Genomic DNA, 25105 nt, shown 5'->3' with positions numbered 1-25105 from the left:
TGTCACGTGATTGGTCGTTCACCAGTGTATATTCCGAGACTCTATAATTTCCCTAGTCGATAACCTATCACGTGATAGTGTATCTGAAAGTTTCTTGTCGAAAAGCTCCCGACAACGACGGTGGCGGTGGTGGCGACGGCGATAGCGACGACGACGACGACTACGACGACCACGACGACGACGACGACTACGACGACCACGACGACGACGATCACGACGACGACGACGACGACGGTAGTGGTGATTGAGACAGTGCCAACCGTGTTGGACGGTGGCGTACGCCGTACGTGTGAGTGCGTGTGTCGTGCGCGAGCGCGGTTGGTCGGCGGCCGCGTTGTTGTATCCAAGATGAAGTCCGACTCGAAACCTTTGTTGACAGCTCAGGCGGAAAAGGCGAATCATTACACGTAAGTAGCGGCCGGCCGGGCCGGGGCCGAGATCGCGGCCGGGGCCGGGCCGCATGCCCAAGTGAGACCAGTGCGATAACTCGCGCGGAGGAGCGCGGTGTATGTCGCGCGCACCGTATATCTGTCGCCGATACCCCGCGAGAGAAAAAGTAGCGAGTGCGAGAGGGAGTGAGAGAAGGACGACGAGCGAGGGAGACGTGTGTAGCGCCGAGTTGGCCGTTTGTGCGCCGGAAAGTACGCGGATCGCCACACACACTCCGAAAGTGCAGTGCGAAGAAAATAAATATATTGTGAGAGAAAGAGAGGGAGAGAGAGAGAGAGAGAGAGAGAGAGAGAATAAAAGTAGAAGGTAACGGTGTGGCTAGAGAGGGAGCAGAGTGGAATAGAGAGGAAGAGAGAGAACGAGCGAGCGAGAGGGAGAGGGAGGTACCGTGCGAACGTGAGAGTGAGAGGAAGGGAGAAAGAGCGAGAGCAAGTGAGAGAGAGAGAGAGAGAGAGAGAGACGGACGGGAGAGCCGCGAGCAACGAACGCGGCCTATACGCGACGCGCGCGTCCTACGATCCGCAAAAATATATGTATGAGCGACGGTGACGAGAGAGAGAAAGAGAGAGCGAGAGAGAGAGAAAGATATATAGAGACGCGACGGCGAGGCAGCGTGGTGGCACAGAGCGCGGCAACCCACAGGCGAAAAATAATGTCAAGCACGGTGGATTCACATTCCAGATATTTGAAGGAGTTCCGCGTCGACCAATGTCCCCTCTTCATACAGCGCAAATGTACGCAGCACAGGCCGTTCACGTGCTTCAACTGGCACTTCATGAACCAGCGGAGGCGTAGACCGGTGAGAAAGAGGGACCGCACCTTCAACTACAGCGCCGACAATTATTGTACCAAGTACGACGAGACGACTGGTATCTGCCCGGACGGAGACGAGTAAGTTTTCTCTCTCTCTTTCTCCTAATTTTTTTATTTTTTTTTTCCTTTTCTTTTCTTTATTTGCGCATCTCGCCGAATGATCGACACGGCGCGTCGATTCCGCGTCCAGTGACGTGTTACTGCGTGCGTGCGTGCGTGCGTGAGAATGGATACGTGCGTTTACACACGCATACGCGGGGTATCATGGCAGGACGGTTACGGCATTCGCGCGACGTTGTTTCCACTTTGAAAGCGATGTTTCGGCGGGGGGGGGGAGGGAAGGAGAGGGGAGGGCGTCCGATCTCTCTCTTGTATTCGCGGTATCGCCAAACGCCACGCTCTCGCGATATCGATAAGGATACGCGCGATGGTGTGTTACGTGTAATATATATATATATATATATATTTCATATAGATATACATATATACATATATATGAATCGTAACACGACGTACACGTAGCGTTACTATCGCGGCATACGTGTCTCTCGCGCGGCGCACGTACGTGTTTACGTTTCGCGTGCGTTTCCGCGGCTCTTCATCCCCCTCGCGAAGGGAGGCATATTTGCCGTGCGAGTCTCAGCGGGGGAGGTCGAGCGAATGGAAGCAAGAGAGAAAAAAAAAAGGAAGAATTCCGCGCGCGCGAGCGCGCGCGTCGTTCGTGCGGAATTGCGTATCGTGTTTTTTCCTCTTTTTCAGGCGTCCGCGTGCCTGCCTCCTTCCACCGATCGGTAGCCGCGTGCTACGTCGTACACATGAATTAAGATATGTTTCCGTTGTGTGGAGCGCGCGCCTTAGCTCGAGCGAGCGGCTGCACCTTTCTCCCGTCGGAGGACCTTGCGGGGAGATTCCTTTCCGCGGAATTTTATGCGAAATCGTTTCTCGGAACCCAACTCGGAAGGACGGCCCTTCTTCTTCTCGGTCTAATTAGATTTCCGATCCTCTTCGAGAAAGAGGCAGGTCCTCTTGTAAAGGATCGGAAGAGAGAAAAAAAGAAAGGAAAGAAAAAAAAGTATGGTTGATTGTTGACACGCCGCGTACGGTTTCGATAAAAGAGCATGATTCATCGTTCTCGATGAATTTTTTTCTCGGAGTGAGAAAATTTCTCAGGGAGATTTTCCTTTCTTGACTTCGAAACGGGGACTACCTTTTTGTTCGCGATATCGATTATACATTTCGCCGGAAGCGGTGACATTGTAACATTACACGGTTAATTCCGCACTTTGCGCATAAATTAACATACCATGTTTTAGCCTCGCTACGACGTTTTATCACTTTGTCTTCTTCACAAGGTGGTAACGTAATACATATACATATACATGCGCGCGCGTGCACCGAAATACACATTCGATTTGCATAAACACGTGGGCACTCGTAATCGACAAAGTTCCATAAGTCACGAGTAAACGGATCATTAAGTTGCAGGGAACGGAATAGCTCATTCACTCCAATTGAAGAAATCGCCTCGATCGTCCTCGATACTCGTGTATGCGACAATTAGTTTCTTCACTTTCGCGCATATCTTTCGCGATAATGATCTAAGAATATCACGAGAAGATCGCGTCTGATATCTCGCTATCTTTTTTCTATAAAAAAAAGTTTTGCCGTAAAAAAATCTTTTGGTTTTACGCGGGAAATAATCTCCTCCCGCTGCCCTTAAACGATTACCTGCAAATCGGCTGTAAATTTTTACAGCTATAAACCATGATAGGTATTACGATATTAGGACGTAAATGATTTTTATCGAGCCGATCGTCGAGCACACGGGGAATATCTTCCCCAAAATTCCCAACGTTACGACTTGCCGAACAAAGGAAGCCCACTCTTATCGATTTTCCCTCGCGTACTTGGCACGATGGCACAACAAAGAATTACGATGTATCTAAACCTCATTCGGCTGTTACATGCGTCGTAATCGAGTCATCAAAATTTCATTCACAATTCGATTCCAAGTATCTCGATTTAATCATAAGATGATAGTTTACAATATCATTAATAAAATAAAAGTCGATATTTTTTTCTTGAGTTTTTTCAAATAATTTTTTTGCTTTTCAAATTATTTTATTTTTTATTACGTTTTCCGAATTATTTAATTTTGAAATAAATTACTTGTATTATTTTCTTTTGAAATATCATCGTCCCGGGATATAATCCGCGTAAAAAAAGAAAATTGCACGCGGGAATCCCGGATTAAAACTTAATGTATAATGTATAGTGTTTAATTATTTAATAATTTATTAATAAAACGAAAAAAAAAAAAAATAAGTGGAAAATATAAATTGAATAGAAATATTTTTAATGTGAAAATAATATGTGTTTAATTGAAAAAAAAAATAAAAGCAGAGTTTTTACAATGGAAGTCTAAAGCACGCATTAAATCGGCAGCGTTTATCATCCGAAGTACGCGCGAGCGATTAGCGTGATCGTTAACGATTGAAAAAGAGAAATATAATAGCGTTTAATATTTTGTTCAGGTTTGATCGAGATCGTAAAAAAAACCCTCTTATCTCATTGAACAGGTGTCCGTTTCTGCATCGCACCGCGGGCGACACGGAGAGGCGTTACCACTTACGCTACTACAAGACGTGTATGTGCGTCCACGACACCGACACGCGTGGATTTTGCGTGAAGAATGGCCCACATTGCGCGTTCGCCCACGGCAATCACGATCTGCGCCCGCCCGTGTACGACATCAAGGAGATCCAGGCGCTGGAGAACCCGGACTCGGATCCTAATTCCTCGTCGAACGGGCCTAACATACTCGACAAGGAGCGTAACCTGATGAACGAGGATCCGAAGTGGCAGGACACGAACTACGTGCTAAGCAGCTACAAGACCGAACCGTGCAAGAGACCGCCACGTCTATGCCGGCAAGGCTACGCCTGTCCGCAGTATCACAACAGCAAGGACAAGCGGCGCAGTCCGCGAAAGTATAAATATCGGTGAATATCGATGTCGATCGATTAATTCAGACGACGGGTAATTTCTGACTGTTAATCGAAGATGTGCGGATCAAGGATTTTTGAACGGCAAAACGAATCGAATCACACTCTTTAAATTCACATCGAATCGACAAAATTTTACTTGGAACGAATCGAAGTGTAATAACATAATTGTTGTAAAATTATACATGGAATGGAATGTTTTTTTTTTGGTTGTTTTTTTTTTTTTTTTTTTTTTTTTACTTAAAAAAATATTCGTACTGATTTTGTTAATGAAGATAAAGAAGAATAAAATTGTCAAATAATTAGAGAGTAAAGAAGGTAATTCTCCGCTAACTCGAAAATTGTCAATATATATAGTTTCGTGTTTGAACCTCCTAGATTCGAAATTTTTGAATAGTTCAGGTTTTCATGAAATCCGAATAGCTTGCACATCTCTACTCTTAAAATGACGATTGCAGATCGACACCGTGCCCGAACGTGAAACACGGCGAAGAATGGGGCGAACCGGGCAATTGCGAACAGGGAGACGCGTGCACGTATTGTCATACTCGCACAGAACAGCAGTTTCATCCCGAGATCTACAAGTCCACCAAATGCAACGACGTGCAGCAAGCCGGTTACTGCCCCCGCGGCGTCTTCTGCGCTTTCGCGCATGTTGACCGTGAGTGTACACTCATCAATCGTACGTAAAACAGTCTTATTATACATTTTGTGAGTTGAATGATGTTGTGCATACATAGAATTCATACACGCGTCTATCTGGCTGCTTTGACCGTCGCGATTGTCCGCGATTGTCATGGTCGCAGAGATATCCCGAATCGTCTTTCTTCAGCGCGCGGTCGCGCTCGCGAGTTTACGTTTTCGGAATGCACGTAGAAGCCGATTTGATAAATGCTAATCCTAATCGTCAAAATTGTTTCTCAAAATTGATATATTGGGACGTTGGTATGGTGTGTTGATGGAAGCAGTGTTGCCAACAGAAGAAATGAGCCTGGCGAGGGATATGGCGGTACCTATAGATTGTGGAGCAAATCTGGCCGACATACTCAGCAACGCTCTTCCACCCGACAAGCGCTCGCATGACAAGGACAAGCCACTTAGCGATAGCAGCGTGAGTCTCGGCCCTTCTACATATCGTAGATTGCTTCCAAAGACTCGTACAGAAATAGATTTAAAAAAAAAGAAGTTGGAGCTAAAGTCGCGAATTGCATGCGACAGGTAGAATTTAATTTACATGATTTGTTGTTCATCAGAAAACTTTTGTATTGATTTTTTGTATTCATCTATCACATGTGAAGATTTAGTCGTTATCAGTCGACCGATTTACAGAATGGAAGCGGCGAGGTCTCAGAATCCGCCAGCACCAGCAGCCTGGGTAGCAACAGTTCGCACAGCAAGGCACCCGGCGCTCAGCTGCACAATTCCAATAATACCAATTCTGGCATAAACACAGCCGCCCAGCAGAAACTTACGAGCATACTGTACAACCCCAATTCTATCATACAAGTTGTAAGTTTTCTTCTATGGATGTTGGCAATATGACAATACTTATATAACAATACTTTTGGAAACGATTTTATAACCTGATGAATAAATAAATATTGCACATAGATCATTTAGATTTGATTTAACTTAATGTATATTCTACTAAAGGAAATACATAAAATACAATTATATTCACATGACTTTGTTCTATTTGTTCTGAATTTTAGATTTGCTTCGTGAAGTATTGATATATAATTTAGAATCATTCTTATACATACTGTAATATGCTTGATGTTTACGACTGACGTTGATTTCAACAGAATGAAATTCGGAAGCAAATGATCGCCATTGACAGCGATCCGTTATTAACTAAAGCTGAAAAGGCTCAACAGAAACAGAGTCTCTACATCGCGTACAATTTGAACGGAACATTAGGCAGTCACTCATTAGGAACTACTGTTTCACCACTTTCAAATTCGTTCTACTCAAATGATACTGTGGAATCTGTAGTAGGTAAGTGTACACATCACACACATAGTACGTTTGTATTTATGCAATTCTAACGTGAACTAAACATTCAATCTTTTTTTCCAGGAAATGCATTAGACGAATTGCATCTGGACGATCCATTAAATTTAGTCGATTCGATGCACAGGGATACAAATTCACCGATCGGCAACTCAATATCGGCAGGCCTAGCTAGCTCTGGTCTACTCGGTAGCTCGGCCCCTGTCAATATACCAGGCATGGCTGAACGTTCTGTTCTTACTAATTTTTCGCCATCAACATCAAGTCCACTACAACAATTGCAGACTGGTTTTCTCACTGGATCGAGATTCTCTCATCAAGATTCCATAGAATCCGTAAGTATATTCTGTTCTCATCCAACGGCATCTTCAAAAAATATTAGCGTTTTACTAACCTGATATTTTTCTTCGGGTTACTTTCAGACATTGCCATTTATGAATCAGATATCAGATCCATTTAGCAATCACATTTCGCAACTTAGCAGTTCGGCTTCTAAACTTAGTGGATTCAATAGTAGTTTATTCGATTTCACGAACCAAGGAATGTCACCGTCACGTACGCAACCTCTACCGGCATCTCCATTGGTCAATGCATTTTCCATTAGTCCAAGTAACACAGGATCGTTGTCCGAGGTTAGAATTGTACGATTTTAAAGAGATTTTCTTCTGTATATATCTCAAAAACAAAAATAAATCGATTACACGTGTACTCGCGCGTATTTCAGGTACAAAGGCTTAGAGATGAATTGACCTCGAGTCGTGCTCAATTGGCAACGTGGGACGAACGTATTAATCAAGCGCGCGCGGCTTGCGCGGCATGGCAATTGGAAAGCGAAGAAGCAAAAAGAAAGGCGACTATCGCTGAACAGCAGAGGGATGAGGTGAATATTCTGTCTAATTTAGCACACGCTTTTCTCTTGATATTGAAATCCCAAATTTTGCCATGCTCCAGAGTATGGATTCTTTGCAGGCTCTGATGCAAGTAAAAGCACTCAGGGTCGAAAACGAGGCGTCCAATGGCGGCCCGTATCTTCACTCAGTGAGGCGGATAAGCGAACTCAGATCACTCTCGATAGCCACTTTGAAATCAATTCAATCACAATTGCGCTCGGATCTCGAAGAGGTGGAAAAGGTAAAAGCTCTAGTCACTGTTCACAATCCGCCAAAACAGGTGTCGGTATCTTTCAAGCGAGTTGATATGGCTAGGAAAGAAATGACGGAGTATATACATCCTATTGCTGTATCTCTAGGTGCTGTACAGAGAAACGGCAACAAAGTGCATGGTTTGCGAGGAACAGAATCGTACGGTTACCCTATCGCCCTGCAATCATTATGTGGTCTGCTCGACGTGCGCTCCGAATCAGCGCGAGTGCCCGTACTGCCAGACTCCAGTTGTTTCAACAAGTTAGACCCGAATCTTTCCTTAGAATCTTGTTATTATAATTTCCGCTTCTCGTCCGTTAAAAAAAAGAACGAGGGGGCGATGGCAGCCGCAGACTCTGAAAGAATATCATGTGAGTAGTATCACGATTATGCAAGAACTCATATTTTTTTAGTACTCTGTACAGTGAGTACAGTGACAAAACTGAGAAAGCGTTTCTTATCGCGGTAAGCATGATGTACCCGCAAAAATCCGATTCACTTTAAGAATACGATTGATTTGTCGCCAAAGCGAATACGCAAATATGATAGAACACTTACTTGTAATCTTAAATAACATTGACATTTTTCTCTCTCGATATATATATATATATATATATATATATATATATATATATATATATGTGTGTGTGTGTGTGTACATGTATATTCAGCGAATATCACATTTTTTAAATGTAACGCTCTTTGAAAATCCGCGTTACCTACCGATCCTAAAAAAAAGAAAGATGTTTTATTTTATACATAATTCAGATAAATATCTAGCAGGGTGTTAACTATACACATTTAACGTTTACAACGCAAATATATGCGGATTACAGAATATTTAGCGCGAGAACAATATAATCGCAGTTGTGGACAAAGTTTCGGGACCTCGAAAACTATATAATTGTTTAAAGAAAAAAATTAATAATATTAATAAACGCAACAAAAGTCTTCTCCCATTTGCATTAAATAACGGAGAGGATTTTTTTCTTGATGGTTGAACTGTGAAACGTATGTCACAGAAAAAATGATAATTCTATATTTAAATCTATATATTTAATAGGATTTTCCAATTGATTCGTACTGAATGTAATAATATAAGTATTAACAAATTTTATATTTTTCGTTGGGAACCTAATATTAAAGATATAAATATATAAGAGGTATATATATATATATATATATATATATATATATATATATATGTATATATATATATATATATATATACATATATATATACATATATATTATATAATTTCTAGGTTTTTATATATCTAATAACAAAGATTTCTCATATAGTTAACGAATATGGGAGTTTACAAAACAATTGAAATAGATAGCGCTAAAACAATTTTATTATATAAAAGATATTATATATTTATATCTTATTTGCATCTTAGTTCTTTTCTTTTCTATTTTTCTTTTCTATTTTTCTGCTTTTTGTCACGTTCACTTTGATTATATCGATATAATTTGTTAGGAAATGTCGACACTTCGACGGACATATCGAAGTTTACAATATTTTTAACAATTTTATATGCTTGCTTTCTTTCTGTTCTGTAACGTGACTTGTTTCGTACTTTCTGTCAACACAATCCATTCGTCAAGTCTTAAATATGTTTAATTGTATACTAGTATTTGTGCGCGATGGAGTTATTAGAGGACATTTAAATTAAATAGCGTGTGATAGTAACGAAGAAGTTAATCTTCAATCAATTATTCAATTAGATTACTGAACCAATTACCCTCATTTCGTGTTGTAGGCTTTTACAATTGTAGATGTAAGGATGTTAGAGATACTTAGGATTTTTCAATTTAATCAAAAAAAAAAAAATAACTCATAAATATATACAAATATAAATATATAATGCATTACACAAGTCAAATACGTGACATACGTGATACAGTTCAGTAGCATGCTAAAAGCATGTTGATTAGGACGTGTAAGGCACGTCTATGTACCCGGCTCTATGCGTATATTCATTTTAAAGATGTAGTTGTTAAAAAAAACTCTATGATAAAAAAAATGACTATACACTCAATGATGAAAAAAAAAAAATATATATATATATATATTGCCTAAGTATAAACGATTATAGGATAGATAGGACAGCATTATCAAATTTTTTCCTCATATAGACATGAAATGTTATAATAATCAATTTTAAAGACTACTTTTATTTAATATATATATTATATATAAATAATTAAAATTTTTCGAGAATTATGAAATTATCAAATTCAAGTTTAATACCCCGCACAAAGACATCTAGCGACACTTTTACACGACTTGTAAAAATATTCGATAGTTTATACAGATTACGAATTAATCATTCGAGAAATATTATTGAAATTTTCTTTTACTATCTTTATCACAAAGGGGTATCGTTATAGCAGACATTTACTTAATTATAGAATTCTCCGATATTCACAACGCTAGTTGTTATTGTTTTTGCTTTCTCGTTTATTTTTTTTCTCCTTTCTTTTTCAATTATTTTCATAGTTTAGTGTCAAAAAGTGAGGCCAAAAATAAATGAATGTTTTTATTATGTCAGTTTTTTATTACAGATTATTAATATTAAAATATAATAGACGTTATTTAAAAGAAAATTACAATTTCTCTATATTATGGTATATATGGTCTAAAAATGTACTGTTTTTAAAAGATACGCTACAATAGAGAGTAACGTAGAGATACATAAGAATGATCGAAGTAAACTTTTCTTTGATGTGCTTTGCAATCTCAATTGTAATATCGATATAAATAGCAATTTTAGAAAAATAGGCAGTTCATTCTTTTGATTATCATAACATTTTTAATATTCTGGATATTCTAATATTCAAATTTTCTCTTTTTTTTTTTTTCTCCATTTTTCGACTTCTTCGATAAGATTACGTTGTATTACGAGATGGATCTCTGATAAATAAACGGGACATTTTAATTTTCTTAGAGGCCGCATATACCATAACACCATTTTCAAAGAACTATATTTAGGATTTAAGAAATCTAAAATATTATAATAATGCATTTTTTGCGTTTATTTAAGATGCATTCTTTATAAGTACGGAAATGTAATTATAATTATATTGAAATTTATATTTCTTTATACTCTTTATCACGTATTAATACGGCATATTTCTGCACCATATTTGTATTTTAGAAACGTTAGATTAATTAAACGGAAGGAAAATGCTAAATAATTATAGTGCGTTACTTTCTCGGGTTTTACATGGCTAGTTCAGCAATGTGATAAAAATAAAAAAGAAATTCCCAATTGCTATTGGAAATTAATCTATGAGTTTACAAATATTGATGAGGCAAATAATCGCATTAGTTGTAGTTTTCTAAATCGTTGAAGAGGGTACTTATAAAGAATGCAAACTTTTCAATGATATTCCGCGATCGAACTTCCTTCCACGCTATTTTGTATTTAAGATAACAATGTTACAAATAATGGGATCATATCCAAGTCAAAACAGTTCTTTGTATACGGGAAAAATTTCAAAGGAGATCTTCTTCATTTTTGTACAATCGGAGGAAAGTTACGATCGCGTTGCGTTTAACGGAACGTTTAGAAATGATATTCCTGAATAATAGGAATTATATGAATATTACAAACAATTACGATATATTGTACTATTTTACTTCTATAACGATTAAATAACACAATTAAAAATATAAAAATATATTAAGAACGTAAATTATTGTGAAAGCAACAAATTTAGCTACAAAATAGAGTAATAGGAGAGTAACAAAGTGGATGATTAGCTAATATTATTGTGTAACAAAGAAGAACATACAGTTGAATAGTTATATACTGTCCCCGTTGTTGGTTTCATCAATTATCTCGTGCATTTTGGAGCATCTTGATGACGTACCATCGTTATACGTTCGATCATTATTATATCTAAAAATCAAATGTTTGATTGTATCGATTTGTTAGTAATTAGTGAATGATAATCGGTTTTCGCTATCATGGGAAAATAAAAAAAAATGTATTATATCGATAGTGCGTGGGTGTGTGTTGAAGCAAAATTCCAAATCTATACTAAAAAGTATTAAACCAAGTGTCTCGGCCGACGTCCGGTAAATTGCTTCTGAATTAATCTCAAAAATCCTGCTGTGAAATGCCTACGGAATGTGAATCTTGTGAAAGCACATTCGACGCGTTTACTTCGATTGCACAAAGAAAACCAACAATAGGGCAAATTAAATTGAACACTATATTTTTGACAAGTTACAATAATACCAATTACAAACGTTATACGCTCTGTCCCGTGCGAACGATTCTTCCTCTACGTTACAAACGGGGTGAGGAAGAGGGGGGAGATGGACCACGTTGCAATTGCAATTTGTTTGTGCACTAGTTGAAGACTATCGCGAGTGTTGCCTGTCGCACCTTGATTTGCGTAATTCGCCCGAGATAGGGAGGGAATGGGGGAGGAAGAGACCCGGATGGGGGGAGGGGAGGGGTAACATCGGGGAGGAATCATCAGCACGGCGCAGACGACAAACATACACATAATCACTAGAATATTATATGATAATAAATTGCGTAAAAAAATTGTAATATCTAAAGGAAATTTTGCTGAACATTTATATCACAATTTATAACTAAAGATACTTGCTATAGACCTGTGTCGTCCTTAACTCACTCGTAATTTTTGATATAACAATTACTGCATCGCTTGGTTTTGATAGTGGCATGGCTGATCCCCGAGATTTAGATATCACGGAAAACTTTCTTCGTTTATTCGTGCAGCGAGATGCGTGCTTGCAAGGAAAAAGAAAGAAAAAAAAAAACATTTGCTCAATGTCCGCGAAGACTTTTTTCGAACTTTTTTTATTTTTATTTTTATTTTATTTTATTTTATTTTATTTTATTTTATTCCGCAAGAACCGACGTGTTATCAGTCAAGAAAATAGGCTGTGATCCGGATTATCACGATCAGATTATCATGATCATGTGCGATTCACATAATCCTCGTGCGTTTGTCATCATCAATTCATCGAGATATCTCGAAAATTGCCTAGACTCAAGACGCAGGTCGGTTCTTCGCGTCATTTTCAACCAAATAATCGTTTAGTCAATTATCAAGTATTACGTCATGATATTACGATATTCTTAATTATTATTCGTTGACTTATCACGGACCGCAGTGATCGTCGACGCGGACACTTACATGATCCGAGTTCAGGCTTGTTTGTGAAAAATACGAGGTAACAAATGGCTGTACGGCTGTGATCACAAACGCATACGGCGGTTTTCCAGATCGAATCAATCGGTATGCCACTTATCAATATACGTTCTCCCTCATCGTGCTAACTTTCGCTAATGAGCGCGCAGTGAAAAATTACCCTGCTGCTTCTGTGTCGCTGTGTGCATTGAAGCCAATCTGATCGACGAATTACGTCTTTTTGCATTATACATAGTGAATTCGTTTCTTTCAGCGGATATTCTCATCTATCTTACAGTCCTCTTTCTTGCAAATGTATAACGTAATGCTTGCATTACGTTAACTACTCGTGCTACAATTTACTTTCGGACATTTCGATAATTAGAACGCGTTGCGAGGTTCGTGCGTTTTAGCGATTGCGAAAATTAACGAAGAAAGCGACGCAACAGTCATTTGCATCCTCATATTTGATTAGCGATTGTTTTCTATGGGAGAAAAAAAAAAAATAGGACGTTCGTCCCGAACGTAAATTGGCCACCTTATGCGCGATATTGTTTAACATTTGGGCAAGATTTTTACAATAAGCGAGAGAAGCGCGATAGCGACACGCATGAAGAGGACAATGTGCAAGCAGTGCCATTTTCGACAGACTTATGAAAGTAATAAAGTTGCGTTTCTTGCGAGAAGTGAATGTGATCCGTTGATGTTTCCAATTTCTATAGCCAATTCCGCATTCTCTCTCGGGCCGTTCGTGCTGAAGTCTCGACGTCTGGCGTTGATTATTTTCAAAAGCTTTCGGGAGCGATTCGATCGGATCGCCCTCGACAGTGCGGAATTGCGTATAGACATTTGTGCTCCCTTTTAAATTTTTTACTGTCTTTGCAATATTACGGTAAGCATCGTCTTCCGATTACAGTGTGTAATGTTTAGCGCTTTTCGAGGCCGCTGAAAGTCGGAGGTGTAGCGCGAAGGAAAAGAAAAAAAAAAGGAAGGAGGAGGAGGAGGAAACAAACGCGTTTAAACAAATCTTATATCCGTAAGCTTGATATGTGTACGTATAAAATGAACAATAGGCATTGCTCTCTCTCTCTTTGTCTCTCTCTCTCTCTCTCTCTCTCTCTCTCTCTCTCTCTCTCTCTCGACGGCTCGACCTCGGATACGAGAAAGGAGAATCGTATATTGTAACCTCTGTGTTTAAAAGCAATGTGTACTTATACGTTAAGCGGTTAAGGTACTAAGTATATATACTTTGCGGGCTATTGCGTGAATGAATCATATCTATTCTACGTCTCCATGCTCACACGGTGTCTATAAACGAGTCGGCAAATCAGGGAAACATCGAGATGTCCGAGTTGAGAAACGAGAGTCCGTGAAAAGTGCGAAAAAGCGGAGAGTATAATATATAATACCTTTTGTTCGTGCAGCCGCACTTATTGCTTTCACAGGATGAATCGTTGATACTTAATACGCCAACCTGAATCTTTCTCGATGCGCCACGATTCGAAGGAACGGGGAGAAACTGAGAAATTGTTATCGATCGATCAAAACCAAAAATCGCATCTCTCGAAGGAATTGTTGAAAAATGATAAAACGATCAAGACTGCTGTAATTTATTATCGCATAAGCTTATAATTCCGTGAAACCAGGTCGCGAAGATTACGTTGGCACAAAGAGGAAGAAAGAAAAGATTATTCGTTATTTCTCGCTGCTTTCCCCTGGGCGAAACTCGGGAATCGAAAAATCCTTTTTTTAACGAGAATTACTTTTACATCCCGTAGTTATACTAGCGCTTACAGTGAATAAATTGAAAAAAAATTATGTATGTACTATTTTCTTAATATAATATAATTTAATACATTGGGTTCTTTCTTTCTGGAATCTACGACACGCTTTTCCGTTTATATCTTCCATTGTAAGAGATTTGACGTGGCAAAGATGAGTCCGTGGTCGCAATCTCGGTTGTTCGTAGGGCTCTTTAGCAGGCCGTGCAAATGGGGATGCAACGGGTGCACCACATCCCGAAATTTTAATTAAATTCTAATTATTTTCTATTTGTAATAGTATTGTGACAGTATTATAAGTTTCGAGATCATAGATTTTTTTTAATTATTACCTTTAGGCTTTTTAATATCAAGGATGAAGGGAGCCCCCGGAGTCGTTTGCACGTCTCTGCTCGTTCGTCCTGTGGAAGGAAACAATAGGTACAATACTTAGTCGTATAATTAATGTGCTGAGGTATATAGAGATAACTGTTACGATTACAATACAACCATGCAAAGGACAATTAAGGATCTCCACGATGACTGTCGTTCCGGTGAGGCTGCTTCTCATACGTATGCGTGTAATTTATATACGAGTATAATAATAATCCTTCGTTCTCCCCGACTCATATCTCTTCCGCACGACTTTCTGCGCGATGCGGCTTTTGTAATTTTGTAATTTCTGAAATCCTCCCGTGCGAGCCGATAAAAAGTGATTCAGAACCATCGTCGATCGTCGTGGGGGCAGGAGAGGAGCGTGCCGCGCGCTTCTCGTTAATTTGGAAGTATCGAGCTACCACTTTCGACCATTTTTATTTTTCTAAATTAATATTTTTTTTTTCTAATATTAAAAAAAATAGAAATTTTTTCAATTTTCTCTTTACACTTCAAGTGTAAAGAAGAATAAAAGGAGCGATTGATGAGAAGTTAAAAAATTTCCAAAGTCGTATCTTTATAATACGAGGAAAAATATTGATTTAAAAAATAAAAATAGTCCGATTGCTCGATACTTCTAATGTTAAAAAACGGAATCGCAATCCCGTGGAGTATCTCGAGCGATCTTGAAGAAAAATTGCACGTTTGGTGAACAAACCACGTGAAAAATTCAGTCGACCGAACGAAATGGAATTCGAACTCGATGGATTGTATACCGTTGATCGAGGACTTCTGATTCTCTTTTCTCGTCGTATTGTCTGAATATTTTAAAGAATCTGAGGTAACCGCTATTGAGAAGATCACTTTCCAATCCCATTGAATGTTAGTCTCTATCTGTCTGTCTATCTCCTCTCTCTCTCTCTCTCTCTCTCTCTCTCTCTCTCTTCCCCTCTATGTAGCAAATTCTAACAGATATCAGTACAAATCTACAACCTGAATTAAGAATAACCGAGGGATATACATCGCTCGGAGGGACAAAAAGAAATTACGATATCGACGAGACACATATTTTTGGCAATACACAGATTTAAAGGATTTAAAGGATACCGAAGTAGCGCGTTAGTAGTTAGAGAGAACCAAGGAAACGAATTTCGTTCGAATGCATTATTTTTGACGACTGAAAGTTTATATGCTATAATAAAAGGATTATTAATAATTAATAATGATAAGGATATAGTAACGATTGTGTACGTAATTCGTAGGACGGATCGTTCGTTATCGCTTCTTATGCTATTTTACCATAAGTTGTGTCTTATAAGAATAAACATTGTAAATCAATAAAAATTGAATCAATTTTATTTTGTGTCGTGCGGTTATTGTGCATCTCAAATGGACGATTTTTATACGAGCATTGTTTTTTTTTTTTTTTTTAATGAATCATTTATGAAGCATCAATTGAAAAATAGAAATTTCTAGAAATTTCCTCGAATCTGATGTAATCACGTTGGAATTTTATAATTTTAATTGGTAAGGTATTTTATTATCGTACTGATTAATATTAACTAAAGTATTATTGTATTACGTGTCACACCAATTTTATGCGATTTGTCATCAATACGGTATATTAATTATATTTGTTAAATAAATTACATTCCGTAATAATGAAGAAACTATAAAAATTCTTATAAGATAGTTTTGAGATACTAATATTGCATACATCATAATTATGTATCAACAAAGGCTATCATAAAATATTTCATAATTCTGTATCTTTTTATAGCCAAAATATTAAATGATTTAAATAGAGAAAGTCCAGCGTGGGTGATCCTCATGGAGAAACTACAGAGGACAAGCACATTCTGACGAAAGCGTCCACACATTTAAATATATGTCAGAAAATGCGATAGTGTCTCGGATACATATATACATTAATGTATATAATAAACAATAATCAAGCTGATATATATTTAAAACAATCAAATATAGATGACATTAATCGGACAAGGTCTTAGTGTCGAATAATAATTTAATACATAAATTCAAAGCAAATGCTTATATCGCGAATCACATGTTGTTAACATACAAACTTGCAACGGAACTCACTCAAAGCTATACTTAAATTCCCTTCTTTTTCTTAATAAATCGATAATCAAATTTGAAATCGATTAATTTCCCACTTAACGAAATTCTTATCACGCACGTATAAACAAATTTTTGTATTTTTTATATCAGGTGCCTATCTAAATCTAATTTTAAGAATGTTTCTTTATGTAATCTACGTCTGACGATATCAATTTTAAGTATAGGTTGCAAAATTTTTATATGAAGCAAATTGACACGAGTTGATAACTTTTGATGTCATTAAAATAGCAAATGATAAAAAAGATCTAAAGTAAAAAAAAATTTTTTTTGTTCTTGACAAGAATTTCATGTAGACACATATTAATGCATAAACTTTAATTGTAGAAAAGGATTTTTGAATCTATAAAAATAATATATATAAAAAAATTAGTATGAAAAACATTGCATTCTGTCGGTACAGTCAATTCCTTCAAGGAAATATATTTACTGAACACATTTTACGACGAATGAATTTTACGTTCAATACTAAATAGCTTTTAATCAAAAAAGGAAGTGTTCTGCTCGACAATCTTGTGCGAACAACGGAATAGAATAGACCTTCCGCTCTTAGATTTTTGTCAGATTGCAACACATTTGAAAATTTTAAAGATATCGTGATCTCAGTCTCTATCGGATTCTGTTGGATTCCATTATATTTTGTCAGTCCCTAGAAGTCCAGGAATTCCGCAATCAAAAAGTGGAAGCAGAAAAAAGAAATTTAAAGTAAATTTTCATATCTTTTTCATTTTTATGTGAACGCCGATGTACTACCGAAGGAATTCGATTCTTTCTACGAAATACTTTATTAACATATTTTCGGTTATATCTAGTATTTATCGTTATTTTTTGTTAATACGTTAAAATAATAATTTCGTAGATGAAATTCTACCACGTGAACAAAGGTGATACACGGTAAAAGTGATAAGAAAATATTTTTTTTCAATGGAACTTTTATGAAAAGGCATAAAAAGGCGAGAGGGGATAAGAAAAATAAAGTTGTAAGCTATACAATTCGTTTTATTAATTAATTTATTTTTATTAAATATTAATAACAGGGATTACTTCCTTATTATTACAAAATACGTATGATGGCACGTAGGTTTTCACGGATTGAAAAGTGAAGTAGAGTTCACACTACAGATAAGGTAGAGATAACGCGAGCGAATTATTAACAGAGCATACAACCCAATGAGCAGAATGTCTAAAATCGACGCATAAAGCGACGTCTACAATGAGATTTTAAGGCTTAAATCACCTATTGTAAACCGGAACTAATTTTTTCACAACTTAAATCTTAATATGCCATTGGTCATCGCATAATAAACGCTGAATCCTACTTTGAGGCATTAACCAATCACGTAGCTCAATTTTATTGCGTCATGAATACGCGGCTTTTGTTCACTTGCTATGCAGTACTTAACGATACTGTGTTGTTTCTGTACGTTTGCGTCAGTCGTGCGGTTCATACTCGATCGAGGTGATTCGTGAAAGGCGTCGTTGCATTAAAGCAGGAATAATCAGGTGAGTATATCTCGCAAATATAATTGCGATTGCTTGTTAAATGTGATCTCTGTGGAGTCTTTTTTTGCGTGAAAAACTGTGAAAAAACTACGAGGAACATCTCGTTGAGGAGGAGAAACGCGTAGCACGTTTTTCCCAACACGCGCGTGACTCGGGTCAGTTTCACACGCTTCGGAAAAGTGCATCGGTCTTGCCGCCATCTTGTTTATTGTGTCTGTTCACTTTTGGAGGGAAATTGATGTCGCCGTGCATTCACCGGACGTACGCGTCGTAATCTTTTATCTTTGTGACGGAATTTAAGCGATACGCGTGATTTCGTCATATTGTATTCTCAATTCGCGATATTCGCCAATTCTTTTTTTTTTTTTTTTTTTTTTTTTCAAATTTTCCCCTTTCTTGTCTTACTATCTTAATCAGTGTCGTTAACGAGGGGCGAAGAGTAGGGAGCCTTATTGTAGTCTGGCTCTTTCTTGAAGCAATCAACTAATTGATGAATGTGTTCGCTAGGATACGAAAGTTATAAACGCAGCTAAAGCGTATTCGCACTCATGGCACGTACTAAGCAGACGGCTCGTAAATCAACGGGTGGAAAAGCACCCAGGAAGCAACTCGCCACCAAAGCGGCGCGTAAAAGCGCGCCGTCCACTGGAGGCGTCAAGAAACCTCACCGTTACAGGTATTACATATTAAATATATTTATGCAAGTCACAAATGTTTTTGATAGATAAATTGTTTGAGAATAATTTAAAATCTAATAATTTATAATATAATAATAATTAAAATGAAATAATTTAAATGAAAAAATTGGATAATGAATATTTTGCATGACAGTGATATTGAACAAGATTGTATATTATTTAAATAAAAATATATTAACGGTTCTTTTTTGTGAAATTTTTTAATTATAAATCGGTATTTTTTTCAGGCCTGGTACTGTAGCTCTGAGAGAAATCCGAAGATATCAAAAGTCAACGGAGTTGCTCATCAGGAAATTACCTTTCCAACGTCTGGTTCGTGAAATCGCTCAGGATTTCAAGACCGATCTGCGTTTTCAAAGCGCTGCAATCGGAGCTCTGCAAGAAGCGTCGGAAGCGTATCTGGTCGGCCTGTTCGAAGACACGAATTTGTGCGCCATTCACGCCAAACGTGTCACGATCATGCCAAAAGATATACAGCTCGCGCGACGAATTCGCGGTGAACGCGCTTAAATCATTCGCGATTACGCGAAGCATTCTCACTTTATTATCATTTGGACATTGTATGTTTCTGAACGATCTAAAAACTTTTTGACTCTCTTCCGTGTATGTTTATCATAGTTAACACACTGCCAACCACTGTAATAGAAGCATCAGAAAGACACGAAGAATAAGTGAGTCTTAGACTTTATAATTCGATGAAATATAATCATGATTCATACAATGAGGAGGATCTAAAGATTAAAGAAAGTGATAATATATTTGTTTGTAATCAAAGAGAAGTCAAAATTATTATTAGATTTTTATGTTTGGGTATCTAGCAAAAATAATAACATGCAACAATATTTTATATAGATCTCGTGTGTATTTTTTCTTTTTATAGAGTACAAGATATTAATGATTTACTCTAGAACATTAATCATCTTGCTTTATGGGGGCTGGCAACTTTCATTCAAATGTAATTCTTTACGTACAAAAATTTTTATTACTGATACATTAACAATATGTACTTTCATATAAAGGGATATATCTACATGTCAAGAAGTTATAGGGCAGAAACAAGTAGTTTATTAGTTGTTTATTGATAATACTACGCCACATATAGTTCGATTTGCATTTAGTCCTCACACATTAGAATTTTAAAAATTTGTCTGTAGTTGATATATATACGTACATTTATATATATATATATATATATATATATATATATATATATGTATATATGTGTATGTATGTATATGTAAGTATATGTAAGCTTAGGAAAAATAAGTAAGTGTTTTATGTAACCCTAAGAAATTCATTAATAAACATATAAATACACATCAATAATACGTTACTGAAAGCGCGACAAGAGGTCTGCAGCTGGTATTTTACAAGACTATATTTTATTCGCAGAGATTTATATATCAGACTATACACTTGATTAGAGTACAAAAAATGCGATTTATTTTAACATTTATTTCGTTACAAATCGATGCTGTTTATTAGTTACTCGAGAACTTTTTGTTTCGAGTGCAGCCCTCTTCTTGAGTTTGCAATTGTAGATTATAAGTATCGTAACTATACTATCCTTATACAAGATATGTAATTGTAACATTATCGTTGCAAAATACATTTTCTAATAGATGTAATGAAATTGTACCTTGTATTTTCTTTTCGTGATATATTTTATATATATATGCATCTCGCACACGCACGTGTGTGTGTGTGTGTGTGTATTCTATATCTACTTATAATTTTTAATACACGTATAAATATGAATAGAGATCATATTTTTAATTTTCTTTTATTGATAAGAAAAAAGCACCTCTAAAAATGACACAGCCACAATCAGAAGGCTTATAAGCCATTCTTAGAGGCACTTAACGATAATAAAAAATTCCGAATATGTATCATAGTGTATAATCGCTATTTCCGGGCTCTAGAACCGCGTACGATCGCTCGCGCCTGTGCGAACATTTGCACTGAGCTGCACGTTGCTATCGATTCGCGCGAACGTCCGCGAGGCGATGAGGACGACAATGCGTGCCACATGCGGCACAGTGCTCTATATGCATCGCATTCCACACAGCGAGCGAAAATCTAGCGCGAGACCGAGTGCGTGCATATGTATGTACGTGCGCGCGCTCACTCACTCACGCGGGATTCTCTCTCTTTCTTCTTCCTTTTTTTTCTTTCTCTTTCAGCTTGGCTATAGGCCGGACATCGATCTCTCACGATTTCGCGGGTCGATATACGCGGCGCGAAATAGTCCTGCCCTACGTCACAGCCGGCCGCGCTATTATATCGCGGTAACGGCCACCTTTCTCTTCATGTAAATACTAACAGTGACGTCGCGTCATTGCTTCTCGACACGAGTTTTCCCTTCTTCTCTATCTCTCTCTTTTTCCTTTCTTCGTGTCACAACGTTTGCAGAGGCAGCTCTTGATCTAACGACAGCTAATCGACCGGACGAGCGATAATTAGACTGTGAGTATTATTCATCGGGAGAGAGAGAAAAGATGCGGGGACTATTTCGCGCGAGGAATCCCGTCGCGAATACGCGCGGAGTAACCGCGACGCGCGCGTTCGATTTTTTTTCATCCTCTTGTACACGCGAGACCAAAGAAAATGGTGAGGCCATACCGAGGCGCGGGCAAAAACGGCAGGCTCGCATTTCCCGGCTCTTTTCATATATATAAGAAATAATGCTTTTTCCTTCCTGGCAATCCAGATTAACGCCAAATTCATTAAAATCCAGATTAAACGCGTGGCGGTCGCCGAACGCCGGGGTCGCGCGTTCGCAGAGACAAAGCTTTCGTCTCACTTCCCCCCCGCCCCCACTCTTCTTCGCCCATCTCTTGCCCTCCTGGACCCACGGTCACATCCTACATTTATAGCGCTAAGTGTGCGGCCGATGGCTCTCAATTTGAGCGGTCGATCGCTGTGTGCGCGTGCGCGCGCGCGCACGTACCTTATTTATTTTATGCGAATGTGCGTATCAGATTTTTTTCACATACGCGCGGGAGGGGGGGGAGGGAGGACAAGCACCAAAGGAAGCTTAGCTTCGTCCGAACAAAGCGGACATACAGGAGCGAATGTACGATACGGCGATTGCGCTAGCGAAAAAGGAGAAACGGAAGTAGTACGCTCGCGGTCTCATCTATTCGCTCGGCTCTACATGTCATATTGATCTCTCGCTCGTGCCCGTCGGGAAATCGTCGCTCTCATGGCGCGACACGGCATTTGCACCCTGAAAATTCATTAGATTTCCGCGACGCGTCCATCGATCCATCGAACTCGCCACCCCCTCTCCCGACTTCTCGTTCTTCCGCCCGCGCCCCCTCCGCCGCCGCCGCGAGATGACAGAGCTGCCGTTTCTGTACGGCGATGCGACATTGTCCGCGTTCTTCCGTGCGCACGAGAGAGGAGTGCACGAGTTCGGAGAATCATCGGTTTGAGCGACTGAGCGTAGCGGAGGGTGGGACGGAGGGGGCGGCGACGACGACACGGCGAAGGGCGGCGGCGGGGTCGGCTTCCTACGCGCTCGGGAGAGCGTATCGTAGTACGATTTCGAGCAATTGACAGGGCACTCGCGCCGCACTCGATGCACCGGCGACCAATAAGGCGCGCCGGCCGGCCGACAGCCCGCCGCCGGATTGGCCGGCGGCACACCGCGGGCTCTACGTGCCTCTCGCGCGATTTAATTTCCCGCGGCGGTGCGGCGCGGGGCGAGACGGGTCGGGACGGGGACGCGAGACGGGTCGAGGAGTCGGGCAGGGGCGTAGCGAGGGGAGGTAGGGACGCGCGAGAGAGCCGTGGACTCGGGAGAGCGTCCACTGCCATCGGAGTGTGCGAGGAAACGGATAGTGTATCTAGTTCGCTTCGCGTCCCCGCTCGTGCCCGATAAACCCGCTCTCAGGTAGGTAAGACCGAATCCGCGCGGTGAAATCACCCGAGTGGTCACTTTTGCCTGCGCGCGCGGGCGCGCGCGCAAAAATGATCGGGATCCTTGAAGAATTAGGACCGGAGGAATTATTTAGGAAAAGTCCATCGCTGAGTTTTCACGCCACCGCGGGTTTCGCTCGCCACCATTTTGCTTGAGCGACGATCGCGGTTGCGGGACCGCGACGTCGAGCGGCGTCCCGGTTTCTCTCGAGCGCGCGTTGTTGACCAAGCCGATTTTTCTGCGGGAGCGTCGTCGTCGATCGTCTGGACACCCGGGGGTCCAGATCTCTAAGCGACGCTGCCCTCCGCGAACGTGAATTCCTTGGCTGACAGCGCGCGGTTTTTTTTCCTCTTCGCTCCGTCTCTTCCTCTCGTTCTCTTTCTCGCACGGCACCTCCCCCTCTCTTTGTATCTCTCTCTCTCTCTCTCTCTCTCTCTCTCTCTCTCTCTCTCCCGCCTTCACTTAGGAACGAAAGTTCGTTCATTGCGCAACGCGCGGCGTTTCTCGATACGCGGCCCCTCCGCGCGTACGTAGTACAGCAACGAATTGCATCCCCACCATATTACATCCACCACTACCGTCACCACCACCTCCATTACTATTACCATCCCCTTCCTCCTCCCATTGTATACTTTTCCCATTTTCAAGATTCTCTCTGAGCATCGCTTAGCATCGCTATGGGCATCGTCGCGTTGTCGATTATCGATTGGAAAATTGATTGATGATTCCGATACATTTCTAATTCTCTGCAATTAATAAATTAAATTTAATAGCGGCAGGAAAAATAGATGAAAGCGAATACGGTCGTTCAGAAAATTTCTCGGGATTCCCTCGAAATTTCTTTGTAATAGAAATTCCGTTACTTGAAGAATAATATTTACAATTGAAAATGTCACATAGGTTGAATCATGGCGCGTACTAAGCAAACAGCCCGTAAATCAACGGGAGGTAAAGCGCCTCGGAAGCAGCTCGCGACAAAAGCGGCCAGGAAGAGCGCGCCGTCCACCGGCGGTGTGAAGAAACCGCATCGTTATAGGTAAAATTCAAAAAGAAAAGAGGAAAAAAATACACTTTTCGCAAAATAAAAAAAAAATAGACGATGTTCCTCGAATGTTAAGGTTGAAGATTATAACGTCTCTGTGATTTCTGCATGACAGACCCGGTACTGTGGCTCTTCGAGAAATCCGAAGATACCAGAAGTCAACGGAGTTACTGATCAGGAAGCTGCCTTTCCAGCGACTGGTGCGTGAAATCGCGCAGGATTTCAAGACCGATCTGCGTTTTCAAAGCGCAGCTATAGGCGCCCTCCAGGAAGCGTCTGAAGCATACCTCGTCGGTCTCTTCGAGGACACTAATCTGTGCGCGATCCACGCGAAGCGCGTAACGATCATGCCTAAAGACATCCAGCTGGCCCGGCGAATCCGCGGCGAGCGTGCTTAAGAGACGCTATGTAATTCGCATACATACCGTTCACTGCGACCATTATTATTATTAATTATTATTATTAATTATCGTTCGAAATCGTCGTGGATGAAGTACTTTCATTCCAAGGTTTACATATTACGTTTTCATATAGAGACACACGCCACAGCATCCATCCGGTGATTCTCATTTTCGACACAATTCAATTTGACTTGGCAATTACGAGTTGCACAGAAGTATTTTCATTTCGTCTCTTCTCTTTTTCCCCTTCCCAACTTTGACGATTGTTTATCATGCTTTTTAGTTTAGTTTACGTGTACCGGGTGGATTTACACAATTTTTTTTATTTGCTTTCAAGTTTTGCGCGTACGAGATGATTTCAGGATCAAGCGTTCGTTTGTGGTTTCTTTTCTCACCATTTACCTTCGTATCGTCATTAATGTTACTCATAACAACGTCATTATATCATTAATATTCGACAAAAAAAGAAAATGAAAAAAAAAAGTGTGCATTAGAGATAAGGACATTCTCATAGTGACTCGATGTAGTGCTTAACATATTAGATCTCTGATTGTACTCAAGTTACATGAATCATTTTGAACACCTACGCATTGTGTAAAAATTTGTGTAAAAATAAACGCATTTCGTAAATAAATCTAAATCTAGCACGACTTTTACC

The 25105-nt window shown here is 39.4% G+C and overlaps 3 protein-coding genes across 20 annotated transcripts; all 3 read left to right on the top strand.

Moving 5' to 3' along the window:
- The first annotated feature begins 119 nt into the window (after positions 1-119).
- On the top strand, positions 120-14461 carry unk (RING finger protein unk). 16 transcript variants are annotated; one of them, XM_011637553.3, is made up of 12 exons: positions 122-407; positions 1132-1341; positions 3843-4265; positions 4727-4950; positions 5237-5379; positions 5598-5777; positions 6074-6266; positions 6348-6616; positions 6704-6922; positions 7006-7161; positions 7251-7412; positions 7531-14461. In XM_011637553.3, exons 1-12 carry the CDS (start codon positions 349-351, stop codon positions 7687-7689), a joined length of 2397 nt encoding a protein of 798 aa, XP_011635855.1. In that variant the 5' UTR covers positions 122-348; the 3' UTR covers positions 7690-14461. The 16 variants fall into 16 exon arrangements, with proteins under 16 accessions (XP_088936228.1, XP_011635855.1, XP_011635850.1 ...); XM_011637548.3 differs by having other exon boundaries at positions 7233-7412; XM_089080099.1 differs by having other exon boundaries at positions 123-407; positions 5249-5379; positions 6704-6913; positions 7233-7412.
- A 3764-nt stretch (positions 14462-18225) lies between these two features.
- On the top strand, positions 18226-20712 carry LOC105426359 (histone H3.3A). Of its 2 annotated transcripts, none has more exons than XM_011637539.2 (3): positions 18226-18381; positions 18889-19057; positions 19307-20712. In XM_011637539.2, the coding sequence occupies exons 2-3, from the start codon at positions 18930-18932 to the stop codon at positions 19587-19589; spliced, it is 411 nt and encodes a 136-aa protein (XP_011635841.1). In that variant the 5' UTR covers positions 18226-18381; positions 18889-18929; the 3' UTR covers positions 19590-20712. The 2 variants fall into 2 exon arrangements, with proteins under 2 accessions (XP_011635841.1, XP_088936233.1); XM_089080107.1 differs by lacking the exon at positions 18226-18381 and adding an exon at positions 18527-18642.
- Positions 20713-21384: 672 nt separating this feature from the next.
- On the top strand, positions 21385-25081 carry LOC105426358 (histone H3.3A). Of its 2 annotated transcripts, none has more exons than XM_011637538.3 (3): positions 21385-21545; positions 23905-24040; positions 24162-25081. In XM_011637538.3, the coding sequence occupies exons 2-3, from the start codon at positions 23913-23915 to the stop codon at positions 24442-24444; spliced, it is 411 nt and encodes a 136-aa protein (XP_011635840.1). In that variant the 5' UTR covers positions 21385-21545; positions 23905-23912; the 3' UTR covers positions 24445-25081. The 2 variants fall into 2 exon arrangements, with proteins under 2 accessions (XP_011635840.1, XP_011635839.1); XM_011637537.3 differs by lacking the exon at positions 21385-21545 and adding an exon at positions 22818-22977.
- Positions 25082-25105: the final 24 nt, after the last annotated feature.

Source organism: Pogonomyrmex barbatus, unplaced genomic scaffold (assembly GCF_055798465.1).
Source record: "Pogonomyrmex barbatus isolate J1 unplaced genomic scaffold, ASM5579846v1 scaffold3, whole genome shotgun sequence".
NCBI classification, from domain to species: domain Eukaryota; kingdom Metazoa; phylum Arthropoda; class Insecta; order Hymenoptera; family Formicidae; genus Pogonomyrmex; species Pogonomyrmex barbatus.
Note: the sequence above shows the minus strand (reverse complement) of the source record. Positions and strands in the feature narration are given on the sequence as shown.